The following is a 17,451-nucleotide window of genomic DNA, read 5'->3' as shown; positions in this document are numbered from 1 at the left end:
CTTATTATATAAACGAATTGCTTAGTCACATCACCCAGTGAAATTGTGAACATTGAGAGTGAATTTATTGGCATGGCCCGCATTGTAAGCGAAAGATTGTGGTACACAGTATAATAAGTAGCTGACTAGGAACATTGTTTAATTTATTGGAATTCCCTGTGCTGTGTGTCTCTTGAGGGAATTTGCGCTGCTGCGTATTAATAAACACATTTTGATGAAACAATGGCAAAAATCAATAAACAAACAACAAATTGAAAAGGTTGGCGAAAAAGGGCAAAATGCTGATAAAGTGTCGCCGCAGCGATGACGAAGCGACAGACGCTGCTCTGCTCTCGCTTCTGCTGCCGCTGCTTTTGCTGATTCAGAGATTCTCGGCCCCTAAACTGGTGCTGAGACAGATGCTGATGCCGATGTCGATGCTCTGATGCCGATGCTGCTGCTGCTGATGATTCGGTTGTTGTTTATTTTCGAATGACTGCGTCACTTGGACCGCAGTTGGTACCCAAGTTCATATGGTTTATGCTATATAACATACAATATATGTGGTATATGATAAATGGAACCTACCCCGCATCGGTCGACTGTTCCCAGACGGCATTCAACTTTGTGGGGGATCGCTGTCGCGTGTGCGCCATTTCATTAATATGCTACTAAATGCATACATAAATATATGTACATATGTACATGTATATTCAAGTCATATACATGAAATACTTATGATTTTAATTTTCTGCTTTGTACTTTTTGTCACTCACTCACAAAACAACAAACCGACGGACAGACAGACCGACGAAACGCCCGCGAGGCTACAACTTGTGGCTGCCAACGAAATGCGCGACTAAGCGACTAAAATGCGTTTTTCTCGTCTCTGAAAAACGGACTTCACATATTCGCAGCTTCACATACACATTTGTTGCGAAACTCTCACACACACACACATGCACACAGGCAGTTGGGATGACACAAGCGAGGCGCAAAAAGCTGTAGCAACATTTTATGTGTGCCCAAGGTCAAGGAGTGCGACCAAAAGCCGCGCTCTCGCGTGGGCGGCGGGAGAGCAAAAACAGCAGCTGCAGCATCAGCGCAGTTCGACAGCGACAGCGATATGTTAGCAACATGCAGCCCAGCAACATGTTGCTAGCGCACTAAAACCGAATCAAAAACAAAAACAAAAACGAAACAAAGGAAACCACAAAACTCGACTGGTATAAATTAAATTCAATGCAAAATAATACTAATTACGTGGAGAGTGTGAATACACGAATATTTGTTGACTGATTGTGTTGCCAATGTCGAAGGCAAACTCACTCTCACTCTCACTCTCACTCTCATTGAAATTCCTTGTGGCGTTTTTGCACTGCGCAGTCGTCGTCATGGGTAGCAAAATGTTAAGACATACACATACTGACCTAGTCAACGAAGAAGCCAAGAACTCTGTCACCGTTTTGACCCATCAAATACCCAAATAAGGCAATTGTATTGAGGGTGTGTACTCAGTGTTGCCTCTAATGTTACCCCACAGAGTAGAGATACGAAAGTATTCTTACTCATGCTCGATAACAGAGACGATTTCTCTAGGGTAAATGCACTGATAAGCAAACAAAGGAAAATGCCAATCAAGTATGTAAGATAAATTAATGCACACACACTTCCTTTTAACATTTAAGGAAAACAAACATAAAACAACCATTTCGAATGATATCAGAATTACGCATACGCTTTTCTACTTTAATCACCAACAGCTCATATAATATTTGCATACACATATTAAGATTTTTATATACAAGCGCATAATATGAAATTTTATTTGTCTGCTTTGCTTAGCTCAGCTTGAGCTCTTTGTTTCCTCATTCGTTATTCAAACAACTAACTAGATCAGCTTTTGTTAAACAAATATCAGTATCAGATTGACAGCTAACATTTTGTTGCCTCTCTCGAGATTCGTATAATAATTATATTTAAATAAATATTCCACACGTATTTTACCGTAAGAAACAATATTTAAATAATTTATCAATATTATGCATTTTATAAATTACCTGATTTTTAATTTGTGTTTGTTTCTCCAGGAAATGAAGTAGCCTCAATGCCTTTTATGCTGACAAATAATTGCTCATCCGTTGTGCGCTTACATTGTTCTGAAATGGTAGCAAGATCATAGATTATGTTAATTAGACAATTAAGGTAATGATCGAGTTTCAATGCAAGTAATTATAAGAATACATTTTGAGTGAATTCGATTAAATTATTAATGATTATTATATTAGCTATAATTACATACACATTTTAAATGAAATCTTTAGAAATAAATAAGAAAGTGCTCGGTACATATTTTGAATAAAAGCATATCAGTGCGACATTATCTTTAAATAAACGAAATTAATATACGATATATTCTAAATATATTCTAAAATATAGCAAAGGCTATATTTGGTATATTGATATAGAACTACATCCATTGAGTACTAAAATATACTAGAAGACATTCTCTTAAAATATACCGACGACTATATTTGGTATATTGATTTAATGCTATATTCAAAATATACTGAAAATATGTCGATATAGTATTACATTCAAAATAAAACACAGTTTATTAAAATATACCAAAGGCTATATTTGGTATATTGGTATACTTCTATATAACTTGATATATTGAAATATTACTACATTCAAAATATACTATAGAGTACTAAAATATACCAGATAGTCAGCTAAAGCAACAAAAAATTCAAAGCTTGGCAGTTGTTATAATTCTATCTGTTATTTAATATACCCGATAGAGAGGAATTCTAACTTTGTGCCGACAGGAAATGTAAGTAGCAAGCAGGAGGAATCTCCGGCTCCATAAAGAATATATGTATGTATATTCTTGATCAGCGTCAACAGACATGTCCGTCTATCCATATGATGACTTGGATAAGCGACTATAACAGATAGAGCTAAAGACAGCGCTTGTTATATCAATATACCAAATATACATTGCGGTATATTTCAGTAATTTTGCGGTATATTAATTTGGCATATTTAAATGCTAATACCGCTCTATTTTGCTTTTATCTCACAGCCAAGCTTATCCGACTGTAAATTTCTTGTTTCAATTTGACCTCAACATAATTATTGAGCAAATGAAACTTTATGATTAGTGTTAATTGATTGCTCATCAAAAATCGCAACAAACACACCGAGTTTATATTACAAGTAATCGTTCTTCGATTGAGTGAATCAGGTACTTAATATTCCTGAAGTGAAGGACGGAGTCGATTGCATTACGTAAGGCTAAAGCTGAAGCAGAAGCAGGAAGTCTCGCTTCCGTGGAGTCATGTCCTGCCTTGAAGCACGTGCCAAAAAGGGAGCCAAGCCCATAGCCAAATGCCAAATACTTGGCATTGCTTTTTGGGGTTAGCCAAAGAACTGTTGGCATTCGTATTTGCATATCCACATCCATATGGCCATATCATCACACATACGTATAGTAAGCCGCCGTCTATTGAAAGCGTGCGTGTTGCTAGCTGATTTGCATAAGAATGGCTCGAAGGAAATGTCAATAACTGCTCGTGTAAGGTTACCACCACCCTGACCTAATCCTTTAGCTTTAGCATTAGCATTAGCTTTAGCTTTGGTCAACGACTATTTAAGCTGAATCACATTTCGTTTAGCCGGATTCATTTACAACTGACCCGATTTCAAATGCAACGCAACTGCAGCTGGCAAGAGTAAGAGTTTGTTTTGTTTGTTTTTCAGTTTTATTCAGATATGCAAATTGCGATCATTGACTGAATGGCCCAATGGAATAGAACGAGAGTCGAACAAAACTTTCACTCTGCTGCCCACACATAATTATTGGAGGTTTCGCTAGGTCCAAAGAGGCGGAGAAGGAGGTGGAGGAGGGATGTTGGTCTGTTGGTTATCTAATTGGTTGCTCGACTCCGGTGAAGATTAATTGCAAATACCAAAACGATTTCTTTCTTCACAAAAAATGTATTCGTAGATAAACAGCCGAGCAGAGCAGCAACAATGGCCCAACAATGCTGATGAAAAGTAAAAGTTTGTTTTAAGCGCTCGAACAATGCGTCTAAATGAATTCATGAATAATTTGTGAGTGATTTGAGTGCCGTACCAAAAGCCCAGCTTGTTTTGAGTTCTAAACAAGTTTGATTTGATTTTGTGTTTTGGCGCTTTATCGGCTTCTTTTGTTTCTTATTAATTTTATGTGGCACAACTGTTGTTTTTTTTTCGGTTATTTATTGTTAAGCTTTGTGTGTGTATTAAATTAACAAAATTTCATTTTCTCTATGACAATTTTGTGGGAGGGACGTTCAACAGCTGTTCAAACATAGCACTACCCCAAATCGATTAATCAAAACTGTAACAGGATATAGAGTTCAACAATATATCCTTAGTCACATAACATCTATATAGATAAAAGATAGCTGCGGATAAATGTTAGCGCACAGATGGCTTGTAATCCGAAACCTCAATGCCATAACCCACAAGTGGAATACTACAAGGTACCGCACCGCCATCGCCATCGAAGCAACAACCAAGTATTTACATACTCTGTCATGTATTTGGAAAAGTAAAACTGAAAACTGAAAACAGACAACAGACAACTGAAAACTGAAAACCACGAGACCACAACGAGCAACACACAATCCACGAAGAGGCAACTAATGTGTCGCCCCTTTGAGGGTAAAACTAGACAACCAACAAGCAGCAACTAGCAACTGGCAACATCTCTTGTGAGCAGCAACTTTACACTCTGTGTACCATAAAACAAAACTCGCACAAAGCATTTGAACTTACTTTACACGCTGCGGTTATTTAATACGTGCGTAAATCTTGGCTAATGCCAAACTTGTTGTAATATGCAAATGATGTTCAACCAACAAAAATGCTTGTAGGTGTATCTCAAACATAATTATATATTGTAGACATCAAACAACTCAAGCTTCAAAGTTGCATCCAAATTACATATATAAAATCCAAAAACCAAAATGAATCACATTTTATGGTTAGATCGTAAAATTCGGATGACTAACTGTTAAGTGTCATTGAAGTTGCCATTTTAAATATAAATCAATCCTAAACAAAATTCAAAATCTAAACTAAACTACTACTAGGTGTTAGCTGGCATTTCAGTGAGCGTGAGTTCTATTCAAATTGGTGTTTTAAATTATTATACACGTCTTCAGAACTCAGCGACAACTTTAAATTTAACTCAGTTGCTGACCACATTTTATATGCTCTTGATCTCACTAACTTTAGAACTGCTTAAAATAATGCCTTTGTTTGACGTGACTATCGCAAAAATTTAAATTTATTTGTTGCGGTAAGATTACTAAAGTTGAGAAATAAAAATAACTAAACCTGAAAACCTAAGCATACTATTAAACTGTTGAAGTTATTCCAAAATTACAATTATAATAATTAAATTGAACTAACAATTATTCTTATTTTTCATTAGAAACATTTTACTTACTACTTTTACATACATATTACATTTTAAAACAATTAAAATATAAGATTGTTTAGAAGAAAAAAATATTTAAAAAGAACCAACATATATTTAACATTAATGTACATGTAACTACTAGGTTAGTAACTAGTAGCTTCACAGTAACTGTTAATTAACAGCAGTGGGCAAAAAATGTTAAAATTTCGTATGTTAACTAATTCAATTTAATATGTAATGTTATCATTTGAAATAGAAAACTAGTTCTACAAATTCTTTTTCTTTTCAACATTAATTTTAGTTTTGAAGCGTTAAAAAACAAGAACATATTAATAGTAATGAACGAAAAACTCCAACAAATTTAACAACACTCTGTTTATGTTAATTAACAGCATTAGGATCATGTTAACGCTTTTAATGTTAAGCTAATTTACAGCGCTGAAAGCGACATGTAAAGTTACCATGTGAAAGTGAAAACCTTATCTTCACCTAGTTCTACAAATACTTGTCTGCACACTTTTTAGAAACTCAGCCTGATTGAAGTGCTTACACAACATTACAACGCATTATTTTCGAATAAAAATTTGTGAAAATTGGAACAGTTAGTATTGTACTTTACAAGTGGATCGTTGATCCGATGCCTTTTGAATCGAAAGTCGTTTACGACAGCCACAGCCGAGACATCTCCACATACGTGAGGCCAGAGGCATAAAATTAACATTTTCTTGTACGAGACTATCTATAACTGTGTGTGTGTGTGTGCGTAAGTGTGTGTGTCTTTCTCTTCTGATTTTCATAAGTAAAAATAAGACCGAACAGCTAAATACAATCGTATCGAAGCAGAGCTGAGAAGTCGCTTGATGATGTTTCTTTCCTCATTGCTTTCCCTCTCTCTCACTCTCGCACTCTCTTTCTCACTCTTAGACTCGCTTCAACAACCTCCGCATGGTCGAAGTCGAAGTCTCTGTCGATTCTACAGTGGGGGTCGCCGGGATCGGCATAAATAGAAATTGTTCGACTTCGATAAAACAGCGTCGCGGTTCCAGCAATTACAATGCCAAAGATCAGTGTACTGATTCCGCATTTTTTGTGCTTCAACTCAACTCAACTGAACTGAACTCAACTTTTTTCATTTATTCTCTTTCGCATCCATTCCCATTCCCCTCTGTCTGCTCTGGAGCAGCTTGTTGACTACTTCAAATGCTACGTTAATTTATATTCCACTCATTCGAAAGCCCTTTATGTGTTTACACAACATTTATTGCTATAGTAAGTCTGATAATGTGCACAGACTCTCTTCCTCTGATTGTTGACCACAGATAGCTAATTCGTGGCATTTGTTGTCGGAGTTCTTTAGATGTGAAACAAGCGGGAAATAACGAAGAAGAAACCAGAAAATACACACACCCAATGATATAAAGATATGCATATTAAATAGAATTTATGTTTATGTTCCAAGGCAGCAAAGTCGTAAAAATATTTAGCGAAATCGTTAAAGAATTAATAGCATTCATATTTCGAGTAACTGCCTCAAACATCATTGTAATACGATATGTGCAAATATTACAAAAAAAAAGCAAAAACAAAAATTACATTGCTTTTATGACACAAATCTTTCAACATTGCCACTCGTTTTATTGATGCGTCAGCGAATTTCTGCACAGACCAAGGACGTGTACGTCATTGCGATCGTTTACTGTTCACACTGTTCACTGTTTACTTTACAACAATTTCGACATCGTGCAAAAAGGCAAGTTATGGGCACAACCCTAACAATAGACAAGGTCACACTGTACAGCTGTGATACACCCTGGAAAACTATTGAGCAGCCTGTTTCCGGTATTGTTTCACAGATGTTTATCACGCTTTTATTATGGAAATTATAAATCAGTCTGCGGTGTCTATAAATATTGAATTACCCTATAAAAAGAATAACAAATCAGTATAGAATAGAAAAAATAGAATTATTTTCAAAACTGTATATTTCTGAATTCATAATATCATAAGCTCTTTTCTTATTTATTTGCATACTTAAAGAATATAAAATAAGTAATAAAACTACAGCCGGGTGTAAGATACAATAAAGTAATGTCAAAACTGTACTGTATCATCATTTAAATATACCAAATGAATATACCAAAATACACTAAAATATACCGAAATGGCTATTTGGTATATTCATATAACGAATTATAAATCAGTATACGGTATCTAGAAATATTGAATAAACCTATAAAAAACTGATAGGAAAAGTTTTGGAAAATTATTTCCAAAACTGTATATTTCTGAATTCTTAATAAACTCTTTTCATATTTATTTAAAGAATATAAAATGAGTAAATAATAAAATAATGGCAAAACTGTAAGGTATCATCATTTAAATATACCAAATGCATATACTAAGATACACAAAAATAAACCGAAATTAATATTTGGTACATTCATATAAAGAATTATAAATCAGTATACGGTGTTTATAAATATTGAATAAACCAATACAAATCTGGTAGGAATAGAATAACAAATCAGAAAAATAGTTTTGCTTAACTTCCTTTAACTTTATTATAGAAAAAATTGAATTCTTTCCAAAACTGTATATTTCTGAATTCTTAATAAACCCTACTCTAAACTCTTTTCTTAATAAGTAAGAAAACTAAGCTAAAAGATAGGCAAAACAGTACGGTATAATCATTTAAATACACCAAATGAATATACCAAAATACATTAAAATATACCGAAATGCATATTTGGTCTATTGATATAACGAAAGCTTTTATAAAAAATTATAGCACTATGGAAAACTTTCAATACATAGAAATAATATCAAATTATTTGAAAAATTCTGAACAGATACTAAAAATCTAAGTACCCCAAGTTCTTATAAAGGGTGTAAGGTATTGAAAAACAACAAAAAAATAGTATACAGTGCACCTGTCCCAGCATTGGGGAACATAAAATAAAAGTGGGAAAAGGCATTGCACAAATAGCGCAACGCTTGAGTAATTTGCGAACATGCGATCGCGAATTAAATGCTGATAATCAAATACGAATACCAAAGTGAATACGAATGCGAATGTGAATACTAGTCGATTTTGCAAATGCTATTCATTTGATTAAGCAGCAAAACAGTAGTGAGGTCAATAATCAATCAGCGTCAATAGTCAAATGCGACAGCAACTAATTGCGATCACGGATTAATCAACGATCGCAATTAAATCTCGCGCTCCCAGAAATCAATCCCGATCCCCCAACCACAAGTTTTTTTTTTTTGGGTGTGTTATCGACATTACATAGTTCTCTGTGCTAGAACAGATTTGATGGTGGGGGCGAGATATGAGCAAATTTATCTAATTGCGTTGCCCCCAAAAAAAAAAACTAAAAATGAAGCAAATAAGAAGTAACGCTAATAAAGCAAAAATGTTAAAAGAAAGCCATAAAGACGAGCACAAAACATGGGCCAACATTAGCGCCAAATCGTTTTACCAACGTCTTGCCAACTATGAAAGGTGAAATTATCCGCAATGAAAATGTGTCTAAAGCTCCGCCAACTAACAAAGAGCCGGACATTGATGGGCCTGGCTTTGACTCTTTAATCTAAACTCTCGACTGAGACTGAGTCTAAGACTGAGGCTGGGGTCTTGGTCTGCGCTGAAGTGGTGCAAAGATTATCGGGCTAATGCTTCATAGAGGAACATTGAAGCATTTTGACCCAATTAACCACGTTACTTGGCGAAAAGCCAGCCAAGTGAAGCAAAAGCCAAAGTCGAAGACGAAGTGGAAGACGAAGTCGAAGCCGCCAGGCAAACTCCTCACATTTAGGTCAAATTGACTGCAAAATCTATATAATAATAAAGTATGGCTGATGTTTATGTGATTAGTGAAGAGTTGATTAATTATATACGGCACGCAGTCGCACTCAAAGTGAATTTTTGATATGCTAAAATGATCGGGATAGTCCACAAGAAACCTGCTTTTTGCTGTCAATTGCAAATTGAATTACAACTTGTGTGCGTTCTCCTTACTTTTTCTTTTATTCTCTCACTCTCCCTCTCCCTCTCTCTCTCTGTTTCTTTGTTATTTAATATGCATAGCACGAACAATTGGAAACCCTCAACCCATCCCCGTTCAGGGCTTGTCTCTCTCTAGTGGTCTGTGCAAGTGCTTTTATTGCCATTGTCGTCGCGTCATCTGTCTTCTGTTTAATTTTTTTTTGCTTTAACCATTGAAGGTCTTTTATAGCTCATCGTCATCGTTGTCATTGTCGGGTCTGCAAAAGAAGGAGGAGCAGGAGGAGGAGGAACCTGCAATTGGTATTAACAATTTGTATGTGTGTCAATGTGGCAATTGATTCCGATTCCGATTCCGATTGCGTGTGCATGCAACTCGATTAAATTGTGAATGATGTGAGAATGTGTGTGTGTGTGTGTATGTGTGTGTTATCGCTCAGCATTTCTAATTCAATTCTAAGCTCATACACTCGTCTATTCATAAGTGTATGGTCTAAACATTTTCATTATTATTATTATTTCTCTCTGCATCTTTGATGCGATTAACGGTTGCGTTACAATTGGGATTTAGTGCGAGACTTTGCTTCGACTTTGCTTGCCATCACTCCATCATCATCCATCGCCATCCATTACCACCCCACATCACATCACCGCCATTGGCATCTCGTCGAGCTCCAAACGAGCTCATACTTATAAACATCTTGGGATGCCTTTCCAATTATTTGCACTGTTTGAATTTTGCGCCACACTGCGAATGCAGCCAAAGCAAGCGAACTGTTTGCGAAAAAAAAACACAATACAACAACAACAACAAAAGCAAAAAATAATAATAAAATAATATAATGTCTGGTTTTTGGACTTGGTTGACTTGTTAGCAGCAGTAATTTGGCAGTAAAGCCCAACACATCTCTGAAAGAAAAACCAAACTGAAAACTGAAATTTGTTTCAAATTTGAAAACTCACTTCAGCATGGCGAATGCCTTAGTCACGCTACCTGCCACCGCAACAACAACAACAACTAGTACTCATACTCACACTCATACTCATACTCATACTCATACACGTACTTAGACAGACACTTCAACACATAAATAGGTATATTTATATTTAGGTTTGTAGTTTCCACACCAAAGCAAAAGAATTTTTTCAAATTATGTACACCAAACTAAAAAAGCACTTACTGAAATGATTTCATTCGCTTAAGATTTTGCTGCAGACTGTAATCTATATTCAACTATTCTATATAGTACATATTGCACTGCAATTTCCTTTGCAAATATGTGAACTAAGCGCAACTCTATTGCAAGGTTAACATGTTGACGACATGTAATATGAGAACTGACAAACTGGCAAACTGGGAATGGGAAATGAGAATGGGAACTGGGAGTGCCCGAGGACTTGGCCTGATCAAGTGTCTCTCACATGAGGGATGTCTGCTTGGTTAGCATGCAGGCCCTAAGTGCATTCTACTGAATACTCAGTGTACTATGCATATCTCACGGATATGTGTACATTAGCTGAGTCACCGCAGACCCACGATGCGGGACATCTGTACAAATAGAAACAGTTCATGTCAGACCCCAAAACACACACGTTTTTTTAATGCGCTGAAAATTCCATTGCTAAATTTATACAACAGCAAATAATTTCAGCATATAGTATTAATGAGACTATTCATAAGAATGATTCTACTATATTCTGATTTGATGTCCACTAAAAAAACAGTTACTCAATATAGGTATCATAGAACAAATTTGTCGTCAACCACAGTGATAAATTAATAGTGAGCTTTGATTTAAGAGAAAGAATTAAAATAGATCAAAATAATCATTGATTTTGTAAATTTATTTTTAATTTTTAATTTAAGAAAAAAATCATTACGTTTAATTGATTTTTTATTATATTATATTCGATTATAGATTAGATTAGATTATATTAGAAAAACAAGACATAAATTCAATACATTAATATTGGGTTTTAATTTTAAAATCAAAACGAGAAAAATAAACATTGATTTTGATTTTTGTAAAAAAAAGTTATTTCTTCTTATTTAAAATTGATTTTATGCTCTTACAAATTATTACATAAATGCATTATATCAAAATAGTAGTGAGTTTTATTTAAAAGAAAAAAGCAAAATGAGAAAAATAAACATTTATTTCTAAATTGATTTTTTTAATAAAAAAATACACAAAAAAATATATGAAATAATAATATTTTGAAATAAAAGTATTTGTATGATTTTTTATTGTTTTTTTTTTTTGAGTTTTTCAGTATATTACAAAACATTAAAAAAAAATGTATCATACTAAAATAAATGCATTTTTTTCATATATATTTTTGTGAGTCAATTCTAAGTGCTCGAGTTTGAAGTTTAAGAAAGTATAATGAATAATGCTTTGCCACTTGATTCATGAGCAGATTATGACAACATCAAGCCCACCATTAATGCCCTATACAAACTAGCGAAGAGTATATAAAAACCCATATGAATTGAGGCACAAAAAGTGCTCGCTGCAACGCTCAAGCGGATGAAAGAGGTACTTGAAAAAGTGTACTCATTTCCTGTTTCCACTGAGTGTCATTCTTTAGGCTGGCATTTAAGCTTTTTTTTCTTCGCTCGCAAAAACTCTTCTCAGTTCGAACTTCGCTCGGCGATTAGTTTCGTTTTTGTTTTTGTTTTATTTGCCAACCCTTTAAGAGCTGGCTAGTTTCTAATTTGCCATTGGGCTTTAATGATCAGTTAAAGCGAACCGATAGCTTTGCCTTGTCTTCGGTTATGCAAAAACCAATATCTCCACATGGAAATGATCTTCAAATGGAGATGCGCTGAGCTTTCATAGCGGCAATGGGGCAAACAGCATAAAGAAATTTCCAAATTTATGTACAGTTAAAATGTTGCTTGTTTTTTGGTTTTAGGTTTTTTTTAGTTTGGCTTTGGGGCAGAAAAGTTTTTGTTTATCGATTGATTCATATCAATCAATTAAAGACACATTTCAAATGACAGACCGTTAGCACTTTCTGATTACGTTTTTATCATTAATTAATAAACAAAAGTTTGCAAAATATCATTGGTGTGTGTGGTAATCGATCGCTGCACATAATGAGCCAGACTTATGGGCTTATAAACGTAACAAATTATTAAAAAAAAAAAAGGAAAAAGAAAATAATTTCAGAAGATCCATTTAGATGTTGTTATTTTTAAAAACAGTCCACAATAATTATGAATTTAATTATGTAACTTCATTTTGAATGTTTTATAGTAATTAATTTAAAATTTAATATTTCAAAGCGTATTTTTCACAAGTATTAATTTCCATTATAACAAATTTGGGGAAAAGAAAGAAAAGTAAAATAATTTCAAAAGCTCATTTAAATGATTTTATTTTTAGAGTTAGTTAAATTAATATTAATAGCTTCCTTTTTTTTTGAATATTGAATAGAAATTTAATATTGTTATTTTTATATTAATTGAAATGTGAATTTCCTTAATAAAAATGAACTATAAATAAGTCATATATGTATTGGCGTAATTGCTTTCTACCCACATTGAACATAAATAAACATAAATAATGTTTTTCAATAAAAAATAAAAGTACATAGTTTAAAGACAGTGCAACTTACCTATTCGAATATGTTAATCCCAGTTTAATAGACGCAGCAGCAAACGAAGTAACATAAAAATTGGTTCGAGTCGTTTTTGCTGATGTTAATGTTTATTGTTGTCGATCTGGTTATTGTTGTCTTAATCTCATGTTTTGTGTAGGCGTAGTAGATGGTTTAAACAAAGCTGTGGCAAGACGTCCAGTACTTTGCTGTGAGATTCATTCGATTATAACGAAAGAAACACAGCCACGACAACAACAACAAAAAAAATCAGCACGCGATTAGTTTAAACTAAGGAAAAGAGAAACAGCCAAAGGGTATCCGTCGTCTACATACAAACTAACAAAATATAGATTTACAAGTAGTATACTGATACACAAACACGGACACACACACACACACACTAATACACAGAGATACAGCAGCGGGAGCAAAACCTCCAAACACAAACGAAAATAATGCGAAATAAAACATGCACACATATAGAGACGGACACCAACAAGAATATGTATCTTAAAAACTGGTTTAAGATTTGTTGGGGATTGAAGTTGGTAACTTCGATGCTTCTGCTCAGCCAGTTCAGACTGGAGACCTGCGCTTGAGACGGTCTCTGTGTGTTTATGTGTGTGCGTTAGTAAGGTGCACACACACACACACACACTCGTTCACCTATAGGCGCATTCATACATTTACGTATATATTGTAGCTGCATATGTATGCGAACAAACATTCAAGTTTACATACATTACAAACTGGGAACGTTTGTACTTTCCAATAATGCTAATATGTAAGCTGTTCTATTCCCCCGTTTTGTTTGCCCAGCTTTTATCGAAACGCGGATATGCTTGTAACTTGCATTGCCTCTCATTTCATTCTTTTTCAACACTGATTATTATTTACACAAACAACTGTTGCTTCTTACTTTCTGGTTGCACTAGAAACGTGGGCAATTTACATACATATAAGTTCTATTACAACGTGAACAAAATTCATAAGCACTTTGACTTGACTCATGCTCGATATACTTATATATAATTATACGATTTTTATTTATTTATCTTTTACCGGCATGCACAAATTGTTTACTTGTTTAAACGCAAACAAACACAAGCTTCAAGTACGCGATTTATTTTCTTCGAATATGCACGTTTTGTTCAAATTCAAATATTATAAACATTGTAGCCGATATTTACTTTTATAGGTGCAACATCTTGGCTTGGCGAACAAACTTTATTCTTTGAAAATCATTTTCAAAGTCGCGATACGAAGAGTCCGACACAAAACAACCGAACCGACCGCTCCAATAACAAAATTTACAATAACAAAAAAATCTGTCCACAATGCTGCTGTCACTGATTTAACAGAAAAATGTTGCTAGCTTGCACTGCATATTTACAGAATCTGTTGTTGGTTATCGATAATCTGCAAGCTACTTGAATGTCCGTTAAAACATTTATGGTGAAACTAAATAACAGTTGTACTACAATAATGGCAATTTAGTTTCATTATTTGATAAGATGAAGTAATATTTCCAATTAGCATTTCATGCGTTTATGGAATTGATGTAAATACGAAGTTTAGTTTTTGTAACAGTGGAAATGAAAACACTTCATGTTTACATTTCATGTTAACTAACAGTACGCTTTAAGTGACCCTAGGAACAGTGATCTCATGCCAGCTGTGTCACTCTCAACTTGTTGCATGCTGTGGATGGTATTTATATCTTTACATTATGTACACTTTTATCTGCACTTTTTTCTTGTACTTTCTCAAGTCTTATCAGTCCTCAAAATGTCGAGTGTTTATGACAGCAGAAAGCTACAACGGTTTTGGTACATAGTACAAGTCTGAAAAAGAGTCTCACATCTTATCTTCTTTTTACTAGAATAATATAAAATGTTATTAAAGATGAATTCTGGTTAAGATATGACAGATAGCTAATACTTAAAAATCCACTGATCTTACTGTTTATTCGTCATTAGTCAGTTTCAAATCGCGATGAATACACGCAAACTTTCAACCCATGTACTGGAAACCTCAACGGGAAAAGCTGCCCCGAATATAAAAGTGACAGTTTATCGCCTGGACGAAATCCAAGAATGGAAAGCTATTCGTCCTGGTCAAACTAATGCAGATGGACGATGCCTATTGCTGGACCACGGAGAGTTTCCCAACGGAATTTACAAGTTAACCTTCCATGTGGGAGCCTATTTTGCTGCTAAAAATCAAACAACTTTATATCCAGCCATAGATATCATTGCAGAATGTAATGAAAATCAAAACTATCATATTCCTCTGCTGCTCAGTCCTTATGGATACACAACCTATCGTGGCACATAAATTGAAAATAAATGAATAAATAAAATTTGAATAACGACACTTTCTTGGGGTTATCTTGTACAGTAGAAACTTGTTTTCCTTTTCAAATATTAACAGTTCGCTGTTATATGTTTTACGAAGGCAGTATTTTTCTGAAAGCTTGCTCTTTGGTATAAATATACGATTTGGGGCAAACTCTAAAGCTGGAAGAAATTAATTTTTTTTAATAGAGATAGATAGATTTAAACCGCTATAAAAGAGTTCTGTGCTTAATAATAAGTGATTCTTAAATCTTTAGTTCGCCCAAAACAATTGATGTTTAATCATATTAACAAATATCGACTTATCGATAGTGCTATCGATGTTTTACCACTTCTACTCATCGTAATTTAGTGCTATTTTTGAATGGTAGAATTGCAGCACGTGTTTGCTGCCTTCACAGTTTTGTTAGTTTTGTGAAAGTTCTATTTCATCCAATAATTAAACAATGGCCGATGTCGAGGAGGGCGTGCCGCCAGAGCCCAGCATAGACTTTGTACCAGCACTGTGCTTTGTGCCGCGCGGTGTCACCAAAGAGCGTCCCGACAAAATTGTGTTGACACATGAGGAACTTGCTCGTATTATTGGTGAGACACAAAATGCCCTCGAGGCGGAAGATGACGAAGACGATGATGATGAGGGTGGCGATAATATGGATGTGGATAACGAGGATCCACCTGCTAATGCTGGCAATGAAAATCACAATCCACAGGACGAATTCGATTTTCACAATTACGAGAACGAAGAGAACTCCACTGTAACAAATTTGGCTAACGTGGTGGATGCCGATCAGCAGGTGCCCGACGAAGACGAAGATTCCGAAGCTGAGGACGAAGTGATCAAGCCCACAGATAACCTAGTGCTGGTTGGACACGTGCAGGACGATGCTGCCAGCATGGAGGTCTGGGTATTCAATCAGGAGGAGGAAGCACTCTACACACACCACGACTTTCTGCTGCCCAGTTTCCCACTCTGCATCGAGTGGATGAATCACGATGCGGGCAGTGATAAGCCAGGAAACATGTGTGCTATTGGCTGTATGGATCCCATCATCACCATTTGGGATCTAGACATACAGGACTCCATTGAACCGACATTCAAACTGGGCTCCAAGGGCAATCGCAAGAAGCAGAAAGAACAGTATGGGCACAAAGACGCTGTGCTCGATCTCTCATGGAATGCACAATTCGAGCATATATTGGCCAGTGGCTCCGTTGATCAGACACTCATCCTCTGGGACATGGACGAGGGACAACCACACACCATAATTACCGCCTTCGAAGAGAAGGTGCAGTCCATAGAATTCCATCCAGAGGATGCACAGAGCATTCTTACCGGCTGTGCCGATGGTATTGTGCGTCTGTTTGATTGTCGTGATGCCGAGGGCGTCAATGCCTCGTTCATAAAGTGGCAAACAAACGGCGAAGTGGAGAAGATTCTGTGGCATCCCACAGAGACCAATTACTTCATCATTGGCTCGAATGATGGCAGTCTACACTACGCCGACCGACGCAAAGCCAATGAATTGCTGTGGTCCGTCAAGGCGCACAACGAGGAAATCTCTGGAGTTTGCTTCAACAAGCTGATGCCTAATCTACTGACATCCACATCAACCGAGGGTGCCTTAAAGATTTGGAACTTCAACAGCACTGAAGCGAAACATGTCTACGAGCATGACTTCAACATGGGAAGATTGCAATGCATGCGACAGAGTCCCGACGATCCTTATACGCTGGCCTTTGGTGGTGAGAAGCCTCCACGCTGCTCTGTGTTCAACATCAAGAACTTTGAGGCAGTGCGTCGCACGTTTGGTATTGCCGATGCTGAGTGAAGACAGCTGTGTAATCTTTATGTAAACAATTCCTTGACCTATTCAGCAAAGATACTTTTATGTTATGTACATAGATAAAGTATGTATATTAAATAAGAAGTCCTCCTTGAGGATAAAACACAAAACAATAAAGTGTATTTCTTTCTTAGCTCTGCAAACGATTGAGAAAATCAGTGAATATGCAAGTAATATAAA

General features: G+C 35.5%; 3 protein-coding genes across 4 annotated transcripts in view; 2 read left to right on the top strand and 1 right to left on the bottom strand.

Moving 5' to 3' along the window:
• LOC117571279 (mucin-4) overlaps positions 1-14,352 on the bottom strand; it is a 38,981-nt gene extending 24,629 nt beyond the window's left edge. The window contains exons 1-3 of one of the 2 annotated variants that reach the window (XM_052006138.1): positions 14,261-14,352; positions 13,086-13,276; positions 2,040-2,138 (exon numbers count right to left, since the gene is read on the bottom strand). The gene's annotated coding sequence lies outside the window, so the exon portion shown is untranslated. Of the gene's footprint in view, positions 1-2,039; positions 2,139-13,085; positions 13,277-14,132 lie in introns of both variants that reach the window. The other variant, XM_052006137.1, reaches the window with a different exon arrangement.
• Positions 14,353-15,033: 681 nt separating this feature from the next.
• Positions 15,034-15,441, top strand: LOC117569436 (5-hydroxyisourate hydrolase). The gene has a single exon (XM_034250598.2). The coding sequence runs from the start codon at positions 15,066-15,068 to the stop codon at positions 15,405-15,407; it is 342 nt and encodes a 113-aa protein (XP_034106489.1). The 5' UTR covers positions 15,034-15,065; the 3' UTR covers positions 15,408-15,441.
• A 334-nt stretch (positions 15,442-15,775) lies between these two features.
• Positions 15,776-17,390, top strand: LOC117568948 (periodic tryptophan protein 1 homolog). Its single transcript, XM_034249888.2, has one exon. The coding sequence runs from the start codon at positions 15,874-15,876 to the stop codon at positions 17,254-17,256; it is 1,383 nt and encodes a 460-aa protein (XP_034105779.1). The 5' UTR covers positions 15,776-15,873; the 3' UTR covers positions 17,257-17,390.
• The last annotated feature ends 61 nt before the right edge of the window (positions 17,391-17,451 follow it).

The sequence above is a fragment of the Drosophila albomicans genome, chromosome 3 (genome assembly GCF_009650485.2).
Source record: "Drosophila albomicans strain 15112-1751.03 chromosome 3, ASM965048v2, whole genome shotgun sequence".
In the NCBI taxonomy this organism is placed as follows: Eukaryota; Metazoa; Arthropoda; class Insecta; order Diptera; family Drosophilidae; genus Drosophila; species Drosophila albomicans.
Note: the sequence above shows the minus strand (reverse complement) of the source record. Positions and strands in the feature narration are given on the sequence as shown.

Excerpts from the sequence above, each read along its gene's own strand:
- LOC117568948 (XM_034249888.2), top strand. The coding sequence starts at position 15,874 with ATGGCCGATGTCGAGGAGGGCGTGCCGCCAGAGCCCAGCATAGACTTT.
- LOC117569436 (XM_034250598.2), top strand. The coding sequence starts at position 15,066 with ATGAATACACGCAAACTTTCAACCCATGTACTGGAAACCTCAACGGGA.